Source organism: Pelmatolapia mariae, linkage group LG5 (assembly GCF_036321145.2).
Source record: "Pelmatolapia mariae isolate MD_Pm_ZW linkage group LG5, Pm_UMD_F_2, whole genome shotgun sequence".
NCBI classification, from domain to species: Eukaryota; Metazoa; Chordata; class Actinopteri; order Cichliformes; family Cichlidae; genus Pelmatolapia; species Pelmatolapia mariae.
This window is the reverse complement of record NC_086231.1, coordinates 25,900,576-25,919,272: the sequence shown is the minus strand read 5'-3', so window position 1 is coordinate 25,919,272 and position 18,697 is coordinate 25,900,576. Positions and strand designations below refer to the sequence as shown.

The following is an 18,697-nucleotide window of genomic DNA, read 5'->3' as shown; positions in this document are numbered from 1 at the left end:
TGAAAGAGGAGACACAGGCACAAAGAAAGTGATGCAAGAAGAGACCGACGAGGCTAAAACAAGATAGAAAACATTATTAGAATGACTCAAGAACAAAAAGAGGCATAAAGAAGACAAAGGGCTTAGTGGAAAAAAGGGAAAAAAAGTCAAGAGTAAAGTCAAGAATAAAAAGACAAAGAATGTGATGGATGTAAAGTAAAGTCAGGCTGAACAAGGCCAAAACAGATCAATGCTAAGAGCACAAGGCAATTTACCTTGAGTATGAGTGGTGAGCTGGGCTTCAGCTCCAGCATGCCGGTGGGGCTCAGAGGTTCAAACACAGGGTCCGGGTGGTAGCTAAAAGTCTCGTTTACCACCAGCAAAGAGCGCACGTCATCCATGACAAAGCCAATCTCATCAGGACTGCTGCCCACATCCGAGAAGCCCTTGTCAGATCCAGCCACAGAGGGCGCCAGACACACCATTACGGTGTTGTTGAGGACCGTACAATTCTGGTAAGAGAACATAGAGTGGGGACAGGTGATGAATAAATTAGGAATACAGGAAGAAAAAAGTAAAAGGAGAAAAGAACAAAGAAAATGAGAAGAAATTCAGATTGAGAGGGTGATTTAAATTCCTATTTAACAACCTTTCTACTTTGTTTAAGATGCCATTTTGGAATGAAATTAAAACAGGTAATTGTTTTAATCTTTGAATAAAACATATGTTAATTCAAGCTTAATCAATAATATTTATAAGAGCAGAAACACAGGTATATGGTGTGAGTGATTAAATGTCTCAGTAATAACATAATGAGGAAGAGGCTGGTTTAATAACATCAGTGTTGTAATCAGTGTTGATATCATCTGGAAATTTGCCGTGGGGCACGACACTTATATCAGTCACCGTAGAACAAATTAGACTGTAATGGCAGAGAATCTGGAGAGGTCAACCTGGAGCTGATAACACAATATAGCAAGAGAGACCTTTGCTGATAACGCAGCATGTCATAGCCATGCATTATGTGCCATATGATGCATACTGAAGCTGGAGGCAAGACATAAAGCACAACTGTTTTTACAGATCAATAGATGCATTAACCAAGAAAAATAAAAATGGTTGCAGCGAGGTGAGACAAGGGAACAACAATGGATATTTTTACTTTTAGCTACGAGTGGGAGTGGGAAAAAGGTTAGCTAAGCCCCATGGTGCTAGGTGAAGAGAGGGGGATTTGCCAGAGCTACTTTATTGCTGGTTGACATTTCAAAGGTTAAACTGCTAAAAGGAAATTCAACATCAAAAACAAACAGAAAATGGGCCCTTGGCTGGTTGACCGATGGGTCAGGTGTGCGAGTCTGTGTCCCAGGAGTGTGTGTGTGCGCGCGTTATCACCTTTTTTCTTTTCATGGATAAGGAGAGGGAGCCAGCATCAAGACAGTGTGAATGAGAGACCTGCGGTCTATATGGGCTTTAGTCCACCCTTACTTGTCCAATCAATGCATTTATAATGTGAAATAAAGTGTTTACAGGTGTCCAAGCACTCACATTTTCCGACTTGGCAGCTCCGTACTTGGCTCTCATTTTCGGCTCCTTGATGGTGGCCAGATTAGTTCCAGTAATGGTCAACTTGGTTCCTCCACTAAAAAAAAGAAAATAAAGATGAACATAATCAAGACAAAAGGAGAAAACAAACAACCAATAAAAATATAATACATTCTCTGTGGGAGCAAAGAGTGCCCTCCAGTTGGTGATTCACCATTTGCCACATAGTCACTCCTGCTGTAGTCTTTCACTCACTTATTCATGGAGGCTGACTTTAAGGAAATGATTTCTCTCATGTTCAAGTGTGTTTAAACAGCTACACAGGCTGCAGTAAAGAATAGGTAACTTTGTAGCATTACCCATGAGAACCTGAAGCTTCTGGCTTCCCAATACCACAGCTTGAGACCCAGGGGACATTATCAGAGTGTACCGAAGCTGCAAAGCGGTATGAGATATACATGGCAAAGCAACAGTGTCAGTGATCTGACATTTTCTGTAACCTTTACACCTGTGACCTATTCAGATCTATGTGACGCTGAATAGTAGAGACATGGCTAATACGGGTGTGGGGCCTATTCCCCTACAATGCCTTCTCGTCAGCCTCTGCTGGCCTGCGATGCTGAACTTTATCTGATGTGAGGTGTTCTGACAGGAGCTAAATAAGTTAGCAAACAACTAGCATAGAAAGCTGGAGTAGAGAAGCAACACACAGCTATTGTGTGTACACAAAGACACACACATAAAAATACCAATCATATACTCAATCATGTTTTGCACATTTTCCACAAAAGGCTAGGACTCAGAAAAAGAAGTGCCACAACACTGTTTAAGTGAAACAGTTGAACAGGAAGCAAGTGCAGGCACGGAGGTGAGGGCAGTCTCGGGGCCTGAAGTAACACCATCCCTCAGAGGGTGATGGGGCTTGAGGAGCTAGGAGGACGAGAAAACTGCCTGAGGCGAGAAAGTTTACCGCTTTTCAGAGGCTTAAAGGTGCTGACTGAGGCTGAACAGTGTCTGCTGTAAAAAGTGGGCAAAGTTATTTTTATGTTTTACAGTTAGTTTCACATGTTGATGGAAGAACAGAAAATTCTGTTGTCGAGGTATAAGGCAACGCAAAAAAGTCAACTGTGGAAAGACTGTATTTCTATGAGGATCATCATTTCCATAGATATAATGCAAACTACATGATGTACTGTGTACACTGTCCTACTCTGTGTAAACATCCTGTAGTGTCCTGCAACTGCTACAAAGCCATGTATCTGTGCTGTTAATCCAAGAAACTCCTCCTGAAAGAGTGAGAACAAAAAACTCTGTAGTCAAATTTGTGAGAATGAGCACTCTTTGAAATAGCTCCAGGAACAGGGTCACCAAAGAGGACACAGCGACAGCATAGCTTGATAAATTAAAAAAACAAACAAACAAAAAAAAAAACAACAAAAACACAAATGGCCCAGAGAAGCATGCAACTCCTACTCTGGGAGCACTGACTGAAACACCAAACACAAGCTGATTGTTAAGGTTATTTAGCCCCAAGGCTGACGACAGTGCTTTCTCCTATCCTCAACCTTTCATTCATCCCACTCCAAATTAGACTGCTTTTCCACTCACACCTGCTTCACATGATGAAAGATTTAGAAGTAAGAAGTGGAGTAAGAGCTGATACTTCAAAATAAATATCTGAGATATAGGACGAAAGTTGCAGAAACAAATAATTTACTATGCCTTATCCTGAAAAGCAGTACAGTTACTTTTGAAAAACAACTTAATACTGACAAATCTGAACCAAAGGCGAACATTATTTCACTTGCTGAGCATCTTGGAGCAACTGTGTTTAGATTATGACATGCAATGTTTATTGGTTTTTCATTCAGGATTTACTTTTGAACATGTTTTCAGAGCTGTAAATGAACTTTTATTTAGTCATTTTAAGTAAAAGCAGCAGGAAAACCCCTACCAAAACTTACACGTGACAAAATAATTGGAACCACTACAGTACGTTTGAAGTAAAAGAGAGAGTCAACAGTGTGAGTGTGTTTTGGTGTGTTTGCTGGCTTCATTTCTCAGCTGAGAAGTATGGGAGTTTCTAGGTCATGCTAGTAAGCCCATTAGCATGTGGACGCTTTTTTCCCCCCTCTCTCCACAACACAGCTTGTGTTTGAGGAGGAAATCTTCCTGTGGCTATGTAGACTCATTTCAGTAAGTCAAGAAATATTTACAGATACATCTCTGCTGCAGCTCATCAACTAGCAGCACTGCATCAGGAGTCTCCTTGACTGCTGTTCCTGCACTCAAAGATTTGCTTTAGAAACATAAAGATAAACTGAATAAATAATATGTTTAGAAAAGTAAAACAAGTGTGACAATGGAGAGGGAATATGCTCTCCAGAAAGTTCGTATTTCAGATTAGTTGAAAAAAAAAAAAAAAAAAAGCCAATAATTTGCTCTAGTCATCACCGGAGATTAATAATGTATTCATGCGTTTGTATTTGTTTTGTTCTGTAGATCTAGGTACATCAAGCAGAATTGCAGATAAAACACTGTATTGATATAAATTATAGATAAGGAAATCATCACATGATATGCTGATGCATTATACAGTGAATGTTTGATAGTTCGCCATATGAACGAGTGAGCAAAACATTAAAAATACAGTAACTCATGACAATACACCTCCATTTTCTAACAAGTGCTCTAAAGTATTCAGTGTTTATCACCTTCAGGGTTGGAAGACACTATGTAAACAATGAGAATTAATTGATGACTCAAATATAAGACTGCATTATCTTTGCTCTTCTATACAACACAGAAAAACAAAAACAAAAAGACAAACATGAATCCAAAATGTTCAACCATGTTGTCCTGGAAGTAGCACAGGGAAAAGCTCTGATTGGTTCCTTACCTGGCGATACTCCAGTCAGGCTCGATCTTCAGGATAGTAGGATCTTCTGTGTAGCTGAACTTGACCTCCGGGTTTCTCAGCTCAGCAGCATTTATGTCCACCATGACAGGTGTCTGGCCTGTGGCCTGGCCTGCTGGGGTTACACATACTATCTCCTTGGCGCTCCGCCTAAAAGTGAGGGAGATATAAGAGAAGACAAGGAGAAAAGGAAGTCACATACTAAGGTGTGTCTCATAGTGATTGACACAATTACACAGGAAGGAAACTCTTGTTCATCCTTTCAATTACTTGTAAAATATTTATCCTAAGTGTTAAAAAAAAAGCAGGCTGACGCACAGACACGGCGGTGACCGTCACATATCCACAAGGCCAACATCTTTCAGTCTGTCCAGCCCTGGTTTCGTCAGCCTGAATCATACACTGTTGTACTTCAAAGCCCTCACACTCTCCCTCTCTCTGTCTGTCTCTCCTTCCCTCCTTTGCTTTCTCTGGCTAACAGATCTGAAGTGGCAGATCAGGCTGGTTGTCTCTCTGTGTGATGTAACTCCCTCCCTTGCAGACAGCCAGCCAGCTGTGACCTGCTGTGAAACTTTGCGCTGCTGCCAGAAACTTTGTGCTCCACTCCACTGGCTCATTCCACTTTCCCCTCCCCATCGAGGGAAGACACTGCTGGAAGAGAAGCGGTGGGGATGGCAACCTATGTGGGCATACCTGTGTACGTGCACAGTGTGTTGATCAAGTGTACTGTGTAGAGGGTTTGTGAATTTCCATATAAATGCTGCTCACAGGCAGAAGATTAACACTTACTCGGGGTGTAAGTATGCTTTTTGTGTCAGTCGACGTCTGCTAACGCCCTACAAAGCACTCAAAGAATGTGCAAAAGGATGCGCGTATGAGTGGTGCAGACACGGAGGCAGGTGGGACAGTATGAAATTTTGAACATGAGAAGAGCAAGCTGATCTGTACACAGATCCTCCCCCACTATCCGCTGTGGAAATAAAATCCACATAAAACAGAAGATGGAGAAGATGAAAGAACAATCAATTTTTGCGTCTTTGCCCCAACATCTTGCGGGGATTTCGGGTGGGGTTTGGCAACTGAACAAGAACGGACATATTGGGGGTCCCAGGAGGAAATTTTATTTTATTTCCTTTTACAGGGTCCTCAGAGGGAAAGGATGCTGAAGAGGGGATGAAGACAGACGGGAAAAACTGAAGGACGAATGGAAAAAGAAAAAAAGAAAAAAAAAAAAAAAGGTTTTTCACATTCCACTAGTGCTGTGTTTCCATGGAAACAGTTTTCACAACGCTGTCACCGTCAAGAGTGCCTGTGGTGCCGCGTACGTATTTTTGACAAGGTTGCGGCCACACAAAAGAAGCCAGAAGGGGACACAGAAAGGAAAAAGGAAAAAGGAAAGAAAAGGGGTTGCACAGGGAGATAAGAGGATGAGTGACTCGGGGTAAATAGGTTTTGATTAAAGCAGAGGCCCCACTGAATACAAAGACACATTAAAGAGATAGACTCAACCAGTTCATTACTTTGGCCATAAAGGTTATTGCTGCTCAGTGAATGAAAGGCCAAGACTATTATGTTCACCTTTCTCGGGATGTGCTACAGAGCTTTAAATTGGCCTCTACTTTTGCTTTTGATATGATATAAAAAGAACTTGATGGGTCCAAGCTTATTAGTTTAACCTGTCACTTGTTGCCTGAGAGAACGGAACCACTACAATAAAAAAAAAAACACCACTCTAAAGCAAAGAAACAAGAAAAGTGGAAACAAGGAGTATTCCTATACCACTTCCTATCTGACAAACAACCTCCACAAGGAAGCTTCCATCAGATAAACCTTTTCAGTATATATGCGATTGTTTTAGGGAACTAAATCTTTTCTGTGATGTTTTCTTGTGCCATCTGCCAGACACCATACATGATTGGATTTAGTTCAGAGCCCAGTTTTTTGTGAGTCTGCCAGCAAGAGACTCAAAGAAACAATGGAGTTCTTGGCTAGGGGAATTAGAGTCATATCAAATTGGATCAATGTCTCCTCTCCTTGAAATCCAGACACAACCTCTTGCAGACTGAGTGACAAGTGAAGATAGCAGAGAAAGATCATTCCAAAAACTAAAAAAGTGGGAGAAAAATTACATATTTCAAACATCGGTTCAAAGCAGCAAAATGTAAGTTACCAATTACCAGCAACACCATATCATTCCTTTCAAATTATAGTCATATCTTTGAGAAAATGTGGGCCATGCACTTAAGCCATCCACAGCAGAAGTGAACAACGATATCGGCTTCACTGGGAAAGGCTACACTGTCATCCTCACAACTGCTGGGAATTACAGCACTGCAGGTCATCCTGTTACTCGCTGCTTTTGCTATTCCTGCTGCAAATCGAAGGCACTGACCAGGGAAGAGTGTCATACATTAAAAACAGGGAATAACTACAATTATTAAACACAGCAAACGGTGGAAAAAGTTGGCAAAAAAGAGTAGCAGATGTAGGCAAAAATATTCTGCATTATATGGCTATTATTTGTCTAAAGAGCGGAAATAAAACAGCTACATTTTACCCCAGTAAATCGGTAGTAAATCTGCAAAAATTTGATTACAACATCTTGAAACAGTAAGGCCAAATGGTTCCTCTCCACTGTTTGGAGAGCTTTAATCAACATGGTCCCCTGCCTCCACAGCAGCACAACACAAGTTTAAACTGTCATTTTCTTAGAAAAATCAGCCTCTATAAAAACCTTACATAAACAAGAGTTCTGTGACTTCGTTGTAAACTGCCCACCAAAATATTCAGGTTGAAACACTTGAACTAAAAGAATATACTGTAGATACTCCAAGTACTTTGGATTAACTCACCTCTCGAAACGGCAGGGGTGAAGTCCAATCTTCACAGACACAGCGCTGCCCGCGTTGAGATGACTGCCATCAATAGTGATCCTGGTTCCTCCAGATAGCGGCCCGTTGGAAGGATGGACTCGTGTAAAATATGGGGACTAAAGAGGGACACAGACAGAGGCCAAGCAAGTTAAGAGTCACTTATCGACTGGACTGTGGCTGCCAAATACATGTGTTAAAATCATCCAAAAACACAGTTGTAATATACATCAACAACATTTACCACAAAAGTGAAGGCCTTGCTTGAGACTGTTTTGTAGTCGGGGTGACTACAGTCTCTGACACACACTTCCACCTGAGCCTCCTGCACTCTGTAACCTGTTGCATCATTTAGCCGACACACAATCCTGAAAACAAGAGGGAAAAAAAGTTTATCACTATGTAAATGAGTGAATGGTTTCAGCTTCAGTGTTTGCTTAATAGTGTGACAACTTGGTCAAAAAAAAAGGGACAGAAAAAAATGAGGAATACTTCTTTTCTGCTCTGTCTAGTCATAAAAACATTCCAATAGTTATGAGTGAAGTGTTTCATTAGTTTCCATCTTATTCATAAAAATAACAAAAACAGAGCAAATGTTCTATTAGAGATAATGTGAACTGCTACGAAACTAAAGGCTTTTCTGTGTGTGTTCATGCATTAGCGTGTATTGTAGAACCATAAGCTGCGCACTTGGCCTTGGGCGCTGGCTAGCCAAATGAAAATCCACAGGAGAAATGATTGAACATGGGGAGGAATGGTGGTGTAGCCCACAGGGAGAACACACACGCACACACACTCATTTCATGTTTCACCCACTGGAGACATAGTTGAATGTTAATTAGCTAGAGCGCACGAATGAGACAGAGAGAAAGCACGAGAGCGCAAAGGAAGGAGGGAGTCGGAGAAGAAAGGAGAAAGAAAGAAGTAAGAAGGAGAGAGGGATAAAGGGAAAGAGCTTGATTAATTGAACAAGCTCATATCCTACACATCACCTCAGCTTCCCCTCCCTGAGATGAGTTATTAACTCTCCTGCTTCCATCCACCCTGCAGGTGGCCATGGCAACTGCATCGCGGCCGCAACAATGAATTTCACATTGCGATGCTGTGCGTTTCCATTGTTTTTACTTTCCCTTTCATTTATTCCCTGTCCTCCTGCTATGACAGAGGCCATGATTAAAATGCTGGACAAATCTCAGTTAGGAATGCAGCTCCGCTTGCATCATTATTGCCCAGATGACAGGTGGCTACACTGAGCTGGTATTACGTGGTTAGAAAGTGCATTAGCAAAGATGACAACAACATAAATTATGCCTCACTCAATCAAATAACTTTGGTGGAATGTAAAATGGTAAAAAATTAAACATATGTCAAATTGTCACATAGTAACTACTAATAAGGCAATAAAAAGAGGGAGCTTAGGTTCTGTTTTTCTTCACTGCTGGCAATGATTTACTTTTCTCAAAGTGAAGTTAAACCATGTAGTGAATATTTGATGACTTAGATGGGAAAACGCCACACTTCATTGCAATCCAATTCTTTCCAATCATAGAAACTGTGATGTAGACGAGGTGGCAGAAGCAGAAAGCCAGACGAGAACAAGGTGTCTACGTTTTGCCCAACAGTCATTGCACATCCTCTTCTCTTATGCAGCTGACCTTTGACCTGTGCTGTCAATGCTGTGACCCCGTCTTGTCTTCTGTGCTATGGCTCTGATAGGGTCACAAGAATGACGAGTGCAACCGGGACACTAATGGCACCGTATGGCTAACATCACTTTTAATTAGCATGACAGCCTAACTGCTAACCGCGCCCTCCTCTTCCTGCGGGTGCTATGGCAACAGGCCAAAAGCAGCATTATTGAGCTGGCCGGGTTAAACGTCACCACCTTGACGTTTGGATGTGATCACTTGGAGAAAATGAACATGTTTGTGAAAAAAAAAAAGTTAGGCTACAGCACGGCCTCGTGATAGAAGTAAATGTAAAACTGCTCCGCTCTGTCTGAACAAAACAACACACGAGTTTATAAATTATAAATCAAGACTGGCATGTCAGTACACTACTCTAAACCCACTAGTGAGTGTGGAACAGCATTCTGTTTTCCTGACTGTCAAACCATCAAAGTCACATTTCTTCTGGTTTCTTCTTAGCGAGGGTGGCAGAAAGAAAACCAAGTCTGCTGGGACTGTGCTGCAAAACTCAGCAAATGGGGCATTTTTGTACAATGACAGCAACATGGTTGGAAATAGAATATTGAGGACGCCTCCAACTGTGACGAGCTTCACCAATTTTTTCCTCATCAGAAAATGTATCTTGTCTGCTTAGATGAATACAACATAAAAGAGAAAGTGGGACTCATCTTGTAATTTCATTGCCCCAGTATTTGGAGGAGCTATAATGGGGCACTGCCAGTGTGACAGTGCCCCAGATTTCTTCTTATTCTGAATGTAATTTAATTAATGATTCACATGATATCATTTACACGTGAAATAAAGAACATTTTTTCAAAGAGACACCCTGTTAACGGTTAAAACAAAGAGCTCAGTCATAAACTGAACATGACTGTTATTCATTACTCTGAGTTCTACCCAGGATATACAACTGCAATTATTAAATGGGAGTTAAATTACATCTGTGCAATCTGCTGTACTTTACCATTTCCCAGAAAACAGTAAACATAACTTAATTAGAGTGTTCACATGACAACCTTTCATATGAAGAATAGCTTTCAGTAGATGTATATTGCACACTTTTGATAATATTAAATCCACTTATATCTAAAAATGGGTCAAATTAATCCTAATGAGGTGAGTTATATGAGGTATTTCAATGCTGCTTGAGCTGACCTGAGCATTAGTTGAGTTGAAAAGGTTTTATTCAAGTTGCTGTCAGAGTTACTCGGACTGAACATGTACAGAAAGTAGCAGCACCATGCACAGCTTGAGGCTATTTGTGAGGAATTGGTTTTGTCTGTTAGTGGAAAACAGCATTTAACCTTTGAAGGTTTTATGAAACAAAGGTCTGAGAGAGTCACAGCGCTGTGCTTAGCACTCAGTGTCACAACAATAGGGGACAAGACAAAAAAGAAAGCAGTGAGTTTTAGAAAGAGTGAGGTTTAAAATCAGTGGGTGTAACAGGGTGAAGAAAGAGACAATGCCAACGTACTGCTCGGCGCTAATGTATTCGTCCTCCTGAGGGTTGCACGTCACTTTGCCGATGCGGACTCCATGCTGGATGTCTTTGAACTGTAGACCCAGGTTCTCACCAGTGATGGTCAGCATGGTTCCTCCCTGTCTGGGCCCAGTCTCAGGATACAACTGGGTGGAAGACCAAAGAAAGGAGGACATAAGTGAAGCAGAACAACACATGTGGCGTATATTGTGTTTAAGCATGAATGGCAGTTTACTTAGGTCATTATGGTCATGTTTCATTCTGCATGAATTACATTCTTGCTACCTCATTAAGCACGATGAAAAATGACCTTGAATCCATTAACTCCACCTCAATTCACTCAAACATTCACAACTTGCCAACTCGCACACTTAACCTGGACCTACCCATCAAGCCCTCACTTACGTCCCTCTTTTAATGTTGTGAAGATTAATATGCTGAATACAATTAGAACACATAGTGACCCCTGGTTTCTGCTTTTTTTCCCCTAGAGGTCTGTGACAGGTGTATGGAGGTGCTAATGGCTACCCGAGGCTAGCCTAGTCGCTAATCATGGCTCTATTCATTCAGCCCCAATGCAGACAATGGTAATCAGTCTTTACTAGTATAATTAGGGCTAAAGCTAATTGGATTAGAACACGGCGGGGCAGTGGGGTCATTTGTTGCAAGAGGGAGGGGGGTTATTGGGGGAGACATTAGTGGTTGGATGTCATGGAGTGGGGGTGTAGGTTGCCACAAAAAAAAAAAAAAAAAAAAAAAAGATCGATTATGAATCCTGCTTTTTTTTTTACTCAGAAACTTTCTGCTTGGTGTAGAAAAAAGTTGCTGTGTGGCACACAAAGCTCTACAAAGACACGGACAAACATGTCAACATTGAAACAAAGGGGCAAAACAGTGACCAGTCTCCCGTATGTTTTATTTGATTGGACGGTTCAACAGTCACCAACAACTAGAATATGGCCCATTCCACTTGTAAGTCTTTTGAGGTGGCGCTGGAAGCCTGGTGAAACACAGACTTAAAACGGTTAGTATTTGTGCCATCCAACGAATTACTGAAAACCGTGTGCAGCTATGTCAACTCACTCAATTTGACCTCCATATCACTCTTTGTTCCTTCAAAGGTCAGCACTGTCACGAAGATTCATTAACAGTTTGATTCATTTGTCAAGCTTTGCTAAAGCTGAACTTTACGCTGTGCAAATTTACTTTTTCTCTATGAAGAAATCTTTTAATGACAGTGATTCTAGTGAAATTAAGTGATTGTGGTCAAAACCTTTGCCATCTTTAAAAGTGGTGCGACTAGTCCTTTGCTTTAACAAATTTACACATTTAATCTATTTTAAAAAAAGGATGGGAATACACCAAGTGTTGGAAAAGGTGACAGCAGGGATAATGTATTCAAATATTCAGGTTTGTAAAAGAAATAATTTAATAGTTTAGGAAATACTATCAGCAGCCAGTTAGCTTAGCACAGCATAAAGAACAAAGGTGGTGAAAAAAAGCCAGCTCAGATATCTAAATCATTACAAAATCCAGCTATCAGCACCAAAAGTCACTAATTAACATATTATGGCTTGTTTGTGTAAAACAGAAATATTATAATATGGCAATAGGTAGAGCCATTGCAGCTGCCACATCTTGTATTCAGTCTTTGTACCAAGCCAAGCAGCAGTCGTAGCTTCATTTTTACCACTCAGACATAATGACAGTATCAATCTTACTGACACCATGCCAACAATGAAAATATGTTCTGCAATATTCAGCTTCTTTAAAGCTTATCTACAGTCTTACAGATTAATTAGATTAACCTCTCAACCCACTCTAATATTTCCCCACCTGGTGCTACAATGATACCCAGTCTAACACTATGGAAAAGGTGGCAGGTTAGTAAAAGCCACAGGTGTTTAGAAAACCACTAATACAAACACACAATGGGAACAAAGCTCAGTGTCATGCAAGCCAGAAATGAAATGCTGCACATATTAATTAATGGCTATTTATCAGCTGGCACTCCAACTTGAACTTGTGTCTTTTAATTCAGTCTCTGTCTCCGTCTTTGACCGTGTGCCCAAATGTATATATTTTAGCTGGAGACAAAAGAATGACTGGCATGCAGTAGTGCTCAGTCACAATCTTTAGATATGGTAATCAACCTCTCTTTCTCTATAAGCACTGGCTTATCAAGCACATAGACACACAAAGACACAGAGTGAGACGCATACACACATGCACGTTGTTCCATCCACAACCAAACAACACAAACAAAGCGCCCTTTTTGATAAAAGCCACCAGCCTAAACACTCGCTCTATTCTCCTCTCACCATCATAACGCTCTACACTCATTCATACTCGCTTTTTTCTCTTTGTGGCTGACTTGTCCCGATGTATTTGAGGCTTTATGGCAGGCCTATTGTGGCTGGCTAAGAAGCAGTGCACAGATAGCATCTGCTAGTTAGAGGAGGAGGAGGGGGAAGGGGGAAACGGGCAAGGGACACAGGGGGAGATGATATGAACATGGTGTAAGGCTTCCAGAGTTTATCTGTGATATGAAAGGCTCTCAAAAACAAAAATACACAAGCAATCTGATAGAGGCAATGACGTGAAAGAAGAGAGGGATCAAATAAGTCTTTAAACGTTAAATGTTTCCATGTGACTGAGTCAAATAATATTAGCTCTGAAGATGTGTAGCCTTATAGAACAGGAACAAATCTGTGTCAGAAGTCAGAATCACATTGGGGCCAATTATATCCCTCTGGCTGAACTCTGATCATTAAACAAGTACATGAGCTTAATTAGGACATCATCATGGCTGACATCCAGTTACAATCCTCCCCTTTATGAATGAGCACGGTAAGTATTTACCCAACAGTGGGTAAATACTCCTATTTTTGTAACAGTGGGGGCTTACTGTTTAGCTCCAAAATACAATCAGCAAATCACAGAAGCATGGTCAATCAATGCCCGTAAACAGAACAATATCTATCTCTATATTGATAATAAGGAGGTTGCAAGCAAGAGGGTAAGGAAGATAGAAGGTAAGGGAACAATAAGACCAAAGGATGAGATTCAAAATAAGGGAAAGGAAAATGAAAAACACTGAATAGTTAATAGACAGAGGAAATGGTCGGTGGAAGGAATGGAAATAAAAAAAAAAAGTGTTGCCAAAAAAACATAAAGGATGAGAAAAACAAATGAGACTAACTAGAAAAAAGAGATAGGACATAAAGAAAACTGGCAAAGGCAAAAACCACTAAAGCAGTACATGAGGGAGAAATAATTGGCCATCAGATCCATTTATGCACTTTATTACATATACAACATCAAGAAACACTCACACATAAACACATGGAGCACACAAGCTTACCACGTGCTAAAACCCTAAAAATGCAACCCTCCCACACACACAGACTGGAATGGCCTGCGTTGTTTTAATTGGTTTCTAAGGGCTAGCTGTGATGCTCTTCCTGTCCCCTAGGAGATGGCAGGCAGGAGATGATGGATGATGGAGGGCCAGGCAGCATACAAGGCCAGTACCAGGACACTGCTGTGCTACACTGGGACACAGTGGCATACAGAGTGTGTGTGTGTGTGTGTGTGTCCCTATCCATGTGGCTTTGAATGCAATTTTGAGAATATAATACAGACTACCTAAGTTGTAGCTTACTTTATTTTCATTTGGAGGCTTCTGAGAATGTGTGGGCACCATTGTGAGTCTTGCTGGCTTGTGTGAGTGTTCGCGCGGGCTCAAAGACACACACAGGGAGTATTTGCTTGCTTGGAAGGAAGTACTAATTAATCTTTGTGCACAATGTCAGTGCACAAAAATGCAGCACAATAAAAATAGCACTTCATCAGCTTAACAGCCAAATTCTTACAATGTCTAAAATCATCATTTAGTACCTAAAACATTAATTGCTGCATTTGGAGAGAAGTACTAGGTGCCAAAGCTGTTAGTGGCACAGTAGCCACACTGCACACTACTGAAAAATATCAAATGGACAATAGCCCACTCAGAAATAACACTAAATAAGTTAAACACTTGCTGCTCTGACAGCTCTTACTGTGTGTACGTTGTGCACACATGTGTGTCTCCAGTGGTGTTTCCTCCCCAGCTGAACACACATTCCCTGGTCCAAATGAAATTAGTGGTTAATCCACCAGCTATTGGCCACACAGCAGCTAGCATGCTGCATAAATGAACAAAGCAGGCTGAATCAGGCAAAAAAAAAAAAAAAAAAAAAAAAAAAAAAAAAAGATGAAACAGGGAAAAGGGGATTTGACCAAATGGTTGGTAAGAAGTGGAATAATATTCAATTTGTGTGGCCAATGTGATGCTCTTTGGGGGGAAAAAAGATAAAATGGCAGATGAAAAAGGAGAGATTTTCTTTGTCATCTGCAGATGTTCTTTTGGCGTTAAATGTCAAACTGTAAATGTCAAAGGTGGAGAAGAGAGGTGAGGCCAGCGGCGCAGCTTGGCGATAACGCTTCCCCCAGTGTCTCTTTCTTCTCCGCTTCTTCTTTGTCTCTTCTTCTGCATTCTCAAACTTGCAGTGCATCTCTTCTCCTGCTGCTTTTTGAAGCTCTTTGCCAGCTTTTTGACTGCCACCAACATCTTGCCCAAGGGCAGGATTTACCCCTACATATGCATGCAACGGCACATGCTTGTGAGCACAACCCCCCTACCACCTCCCGTTTCTCTCCCGCAAGCACGCGCACACAACCCAGTTGCCTCTGTATGCTTGTTTCAAAGAGATAACTGAAACGAGCACGAAGAGAGAGGGAGCATTAGCAAATGGTTTTATCTATGTGCCAGAGCTCCAATTAACCAGTATCTTCATTACACATTCAAAGAGACGAGCCCGTGTCACACAGGAAATGGACTGAGGGCTTCAGTCACACAAGTCAACATCAATGAAATGAGCATGGATTTTAAACATATATTTCACAGTCATTTAAATTGAAGAATTTAGATGATTCTTCAGCTTATTTGAGATACATTTAAAGGAAGAAATGCTTGGCTGAAAGTTTGAATCACTGTTGGAGACACAGTAAAAATGGAAGAAGACAGAAGACAGACTGACGAGAGGGCTGAATGTCAGGACGCGTCTCACACACAGCAGTGCATTGCTTTCAAACCGCACTGTGTGTGTGCACTAGTCCCAGTGGTGAGCTGTAGGAACTGTGACCCAGGTCGCACTCAGACGAGGACCACCGCCACGGTTACTAGTGGCAACAGATGGTTACGCTATGGTGTTTAGACGCCTCGGCTCTGCCAGCCTGTCAGATGAACACATGCACATGTGCACGCACATATTCAGCACCCGTGGCGGGACACAATTAACGCACTACCACATCCTCGGCTTCTTTGTCTCTCTCCAGACAACCACCCTCTCTGACTCTTCATTTAGGTGCATGTGTGTGTCTGTGTGCGCTTCTGTGTGAAGCCGTCGTCTCTGATCTCGTCAGTGTGTTCAGTCTTGGAGTGTGTGAACTGCCTCCTCCTTGCCAGCCCATCTGTGTTGCTGTTGCAGTCTTAGTGTTGGCTTCTAAGTTGTCTATCCTCTCTGTCTGCCCTCCTAGGATGTCCCCTTCACTCTCCGGGGCCAAACAATGACACAGAGCAGGAAGACTTTTCAAATCTCCCCTTTTCAAAAATTTGTTTTTACTAATGATCTGGCTTGGATTCTTGTAGAAAAAACACATAAGAGGCAATCATAGCCTGCTTACAAGTAACATACTGTAATGTGAAGCCTCTCTTCTTAGACCCCTGAGTTGTTTGCAGTGAGTTGCTAGGTCATGAACAGCCAAACAGCAGCGTGAGTGTGTGCTTTAGCAGTGCTTAGAGAAGCCTATTCTTTTTACCTTGAATTTAGCTGTTCGATGCAATGTTGTTTTTAAAGTGGGCTAATGATGAATGTGGACACTTTATGATTCACATTCTTTGCTCAAACAGCTTTCATTCAAAAGGGTTTTTGAAATGTTGTGATATAATGAGCTGAGAAATTACAAAAAAAGAAACAATTTCTGCTTTATTTTTCTCTTCAATTTTGTTGTATCCATCAAAGAGAATATTTCTGTTGTGTACAGTCCACTCTGCATGTAGTTATTATATGTCTGGATATAGGGGTCTGTGTGTATGCGTGGGTACATTTGCACAACAAGACGTGTACCATCTGTTATCTTGGATTCATGCTTAACTGCAATACAATATGTGTAAGCATGTGTCATTATTATCAAGTCTTACCTTGGTGATCTTGGGGTGAGCACAGCGGCTGTTTCCTGTTGTGGCATGCATCCAAGTGCTCTCTGGGGGAGTACACTCCTGTCTCAGGGAGCACTTCTTTTCCCCAACGCACCAGCCGCACTCAAACCTGGGGTTTGCCTTCAAACACATCCCACAGCTATCCCTCAGTGCATAGCACTTATACAGGTGAGCTGAAGAGAAGGAGGGAGAAATGAAGCATCATGAAATTATTACTGTTGAACTGAGGCTACCAAGTGAATAAAACATCCAGTCAATATAATATGTTAGAAATGACAGGGTGTGCTAGCTGTTAGCACTGTGGCCTCAAAGACACCAAAGAAGGTACTGGGTTTGGACCTACTGCCCAGCTGGGACCTCTCTGTGGAGTTTGCATATTCTCCTTGTTTTTATAAATCCTTGCACCAGTCTCTTATGTTGCTGCTTATCAGCTGGATTGTAACTCCCCCCAGTCAAAGACTATCTTATTTTCAGACTGAAATAAGCAGATAAGAAACCTGACAGTTTTCTTTTGAATGAAATTAAATTGCTTTATTTTCACTTCCTCAGCTTTATCATAAAATTTCAAAACTTCTTCAGTGTCACTGAGCCAAAGTTGAGTTAAGGCCCGATTTCCCAAAGGCACGAGGAACAGAAGAGTAAATCTTTCCTCTCTCTTTCTCTGCTATTCCTTCCCCAAATCCCATTGGTCATGGAGCAGCTTTAAAGAAACCCTATACCAATTACTGGCTGCTAAACGACTCGCCTTTAATTACATTAACCTATCAGTATTTAAGATGAGTGAGCATCACTTACACTCTACTAGATGATTATCATCACTGAGAAATAGAGAGGTGGCTGGCAGTGAAGGGAGAAGAAGGACGAGAGCCATATTTAGGCTGTAGGTCACTGCCTGATGTGTTACATTTGAGATAACACACAATGCACAAAGTGATGAGCCCCACTCAAAGTAAAGACAATAATACTACAGACACGCCTTTGTTCACATGGTACAAACACATGTAGACCAGTTACAGCACTCATACTGAGAAATATCTGACATTTAAGACTACAACAGCTTGCTTGGCTCAATTAGACTACAAAGAGTGATCAATAAACAGCACAGAGTGATGTGGTGTTACCTTACTGACAAATGGCAATAATCACTAACTTACAAACATGTAAGATATAACGGCAAATTCTGGCATTAAATACTACATACAAAATACCCGTTACTTGTTGTGTCCTTAAACATTAATGAGTAACAACCAGGAGCAGACTATGCTACTCCCTCTGTTCTACAAAACTCAATGTGCATGTCATCCACAGACTATATCGAACTGGCGATGATGTTACTTTACCTCACAGCAGGAGAATAATGTTACATCCCCCACTGTGCTTTACAACCCACAATAATTACGAAGACAGCATTATAAAGACTTTTACCAGTAATTATATCCAACAGACATGATCTCATTGTCTTCTCCCACAGTGGTGCACTGAGAATGTATATGAGTTTAATTATTACCCCCCAAGGTTCCTGGACGAGGTGTGGTTTCACATTAAATCAAATATAATGCACTCAAATACCATTTAAAGAAATATATACGTCTTCTATGCACTATCACATTAAAATAACACAAGTCAAGATACACACGGATGCCTACAACACTAAAGACATTAACAAACAGGAAAATGCAACAATATGCATACAAAACATGGTACAAAATCTGGTTAAAATGCAAAGGGTTATGTGTTATTGTATATTAGTGGGTGTAAACTTAAGACACTAACAGTGTAGCAGTCTTTTGCACCTTGACTCATGACGCTTGCCAATTTCTGCTTTGTTCAAATTGGACAATTTGCAAACAAAGCAGAAATTAGCCTCATTGCTCTACAACATGCACACACTGTACATCCCAAACGTGGCTCAATAGACTGAAATTTAAAACATTTAGAGAGAGAAAATATCAATTACAT

General features: G+C 41.1%; 1 protein-coding gene across 4 annotated transcripts in view; it reads right to left on the bottom strand.

Annotated features, from left to right (window-relative positions):
* Window positions 1-18,697, bottom strand: part of LOC134627962 (plexin-A1-like) — a 178,339-nt gene that overhangs the window by 23,702 nt on the left and 135,940 nt on the right. For all 4 annotated transcript variants that reach the window (XM_063474478.1, XM_063474480.1, XM_063474479.1 and 1 more), the window contains exons 12-18: window positions 16,721-16,911; window positions 10,471-10,622; window positions 7,553-7,676; window positions 7,291-7,427; window positions 4,421-4,588; window positions 1,525-1,618; window positions 255-491 (exon numbers count right to left, since the gene is read on the bottom strand). In XM_063474478.1, the coding sequence (XP_063330548.1) occupies window positions 255-491; window positions 1,525-1,618; window positions 4,421-4,588; window positions 7,291-7,427; window positions 7,553-7,676; window positions 10,471-10,622; window positions 16,721-16,911 (1,103 nt within the window). The remainder of the gene's footprint in view (window positions 1-254; window positions 492-1,524; window positions 1,619-4,420; window positions 4,589-7,290; window positions 7,428-7,552; window positions 7,677-10,470; window positions 10,623-16,720; window positions 16,912-18,697) is intronic.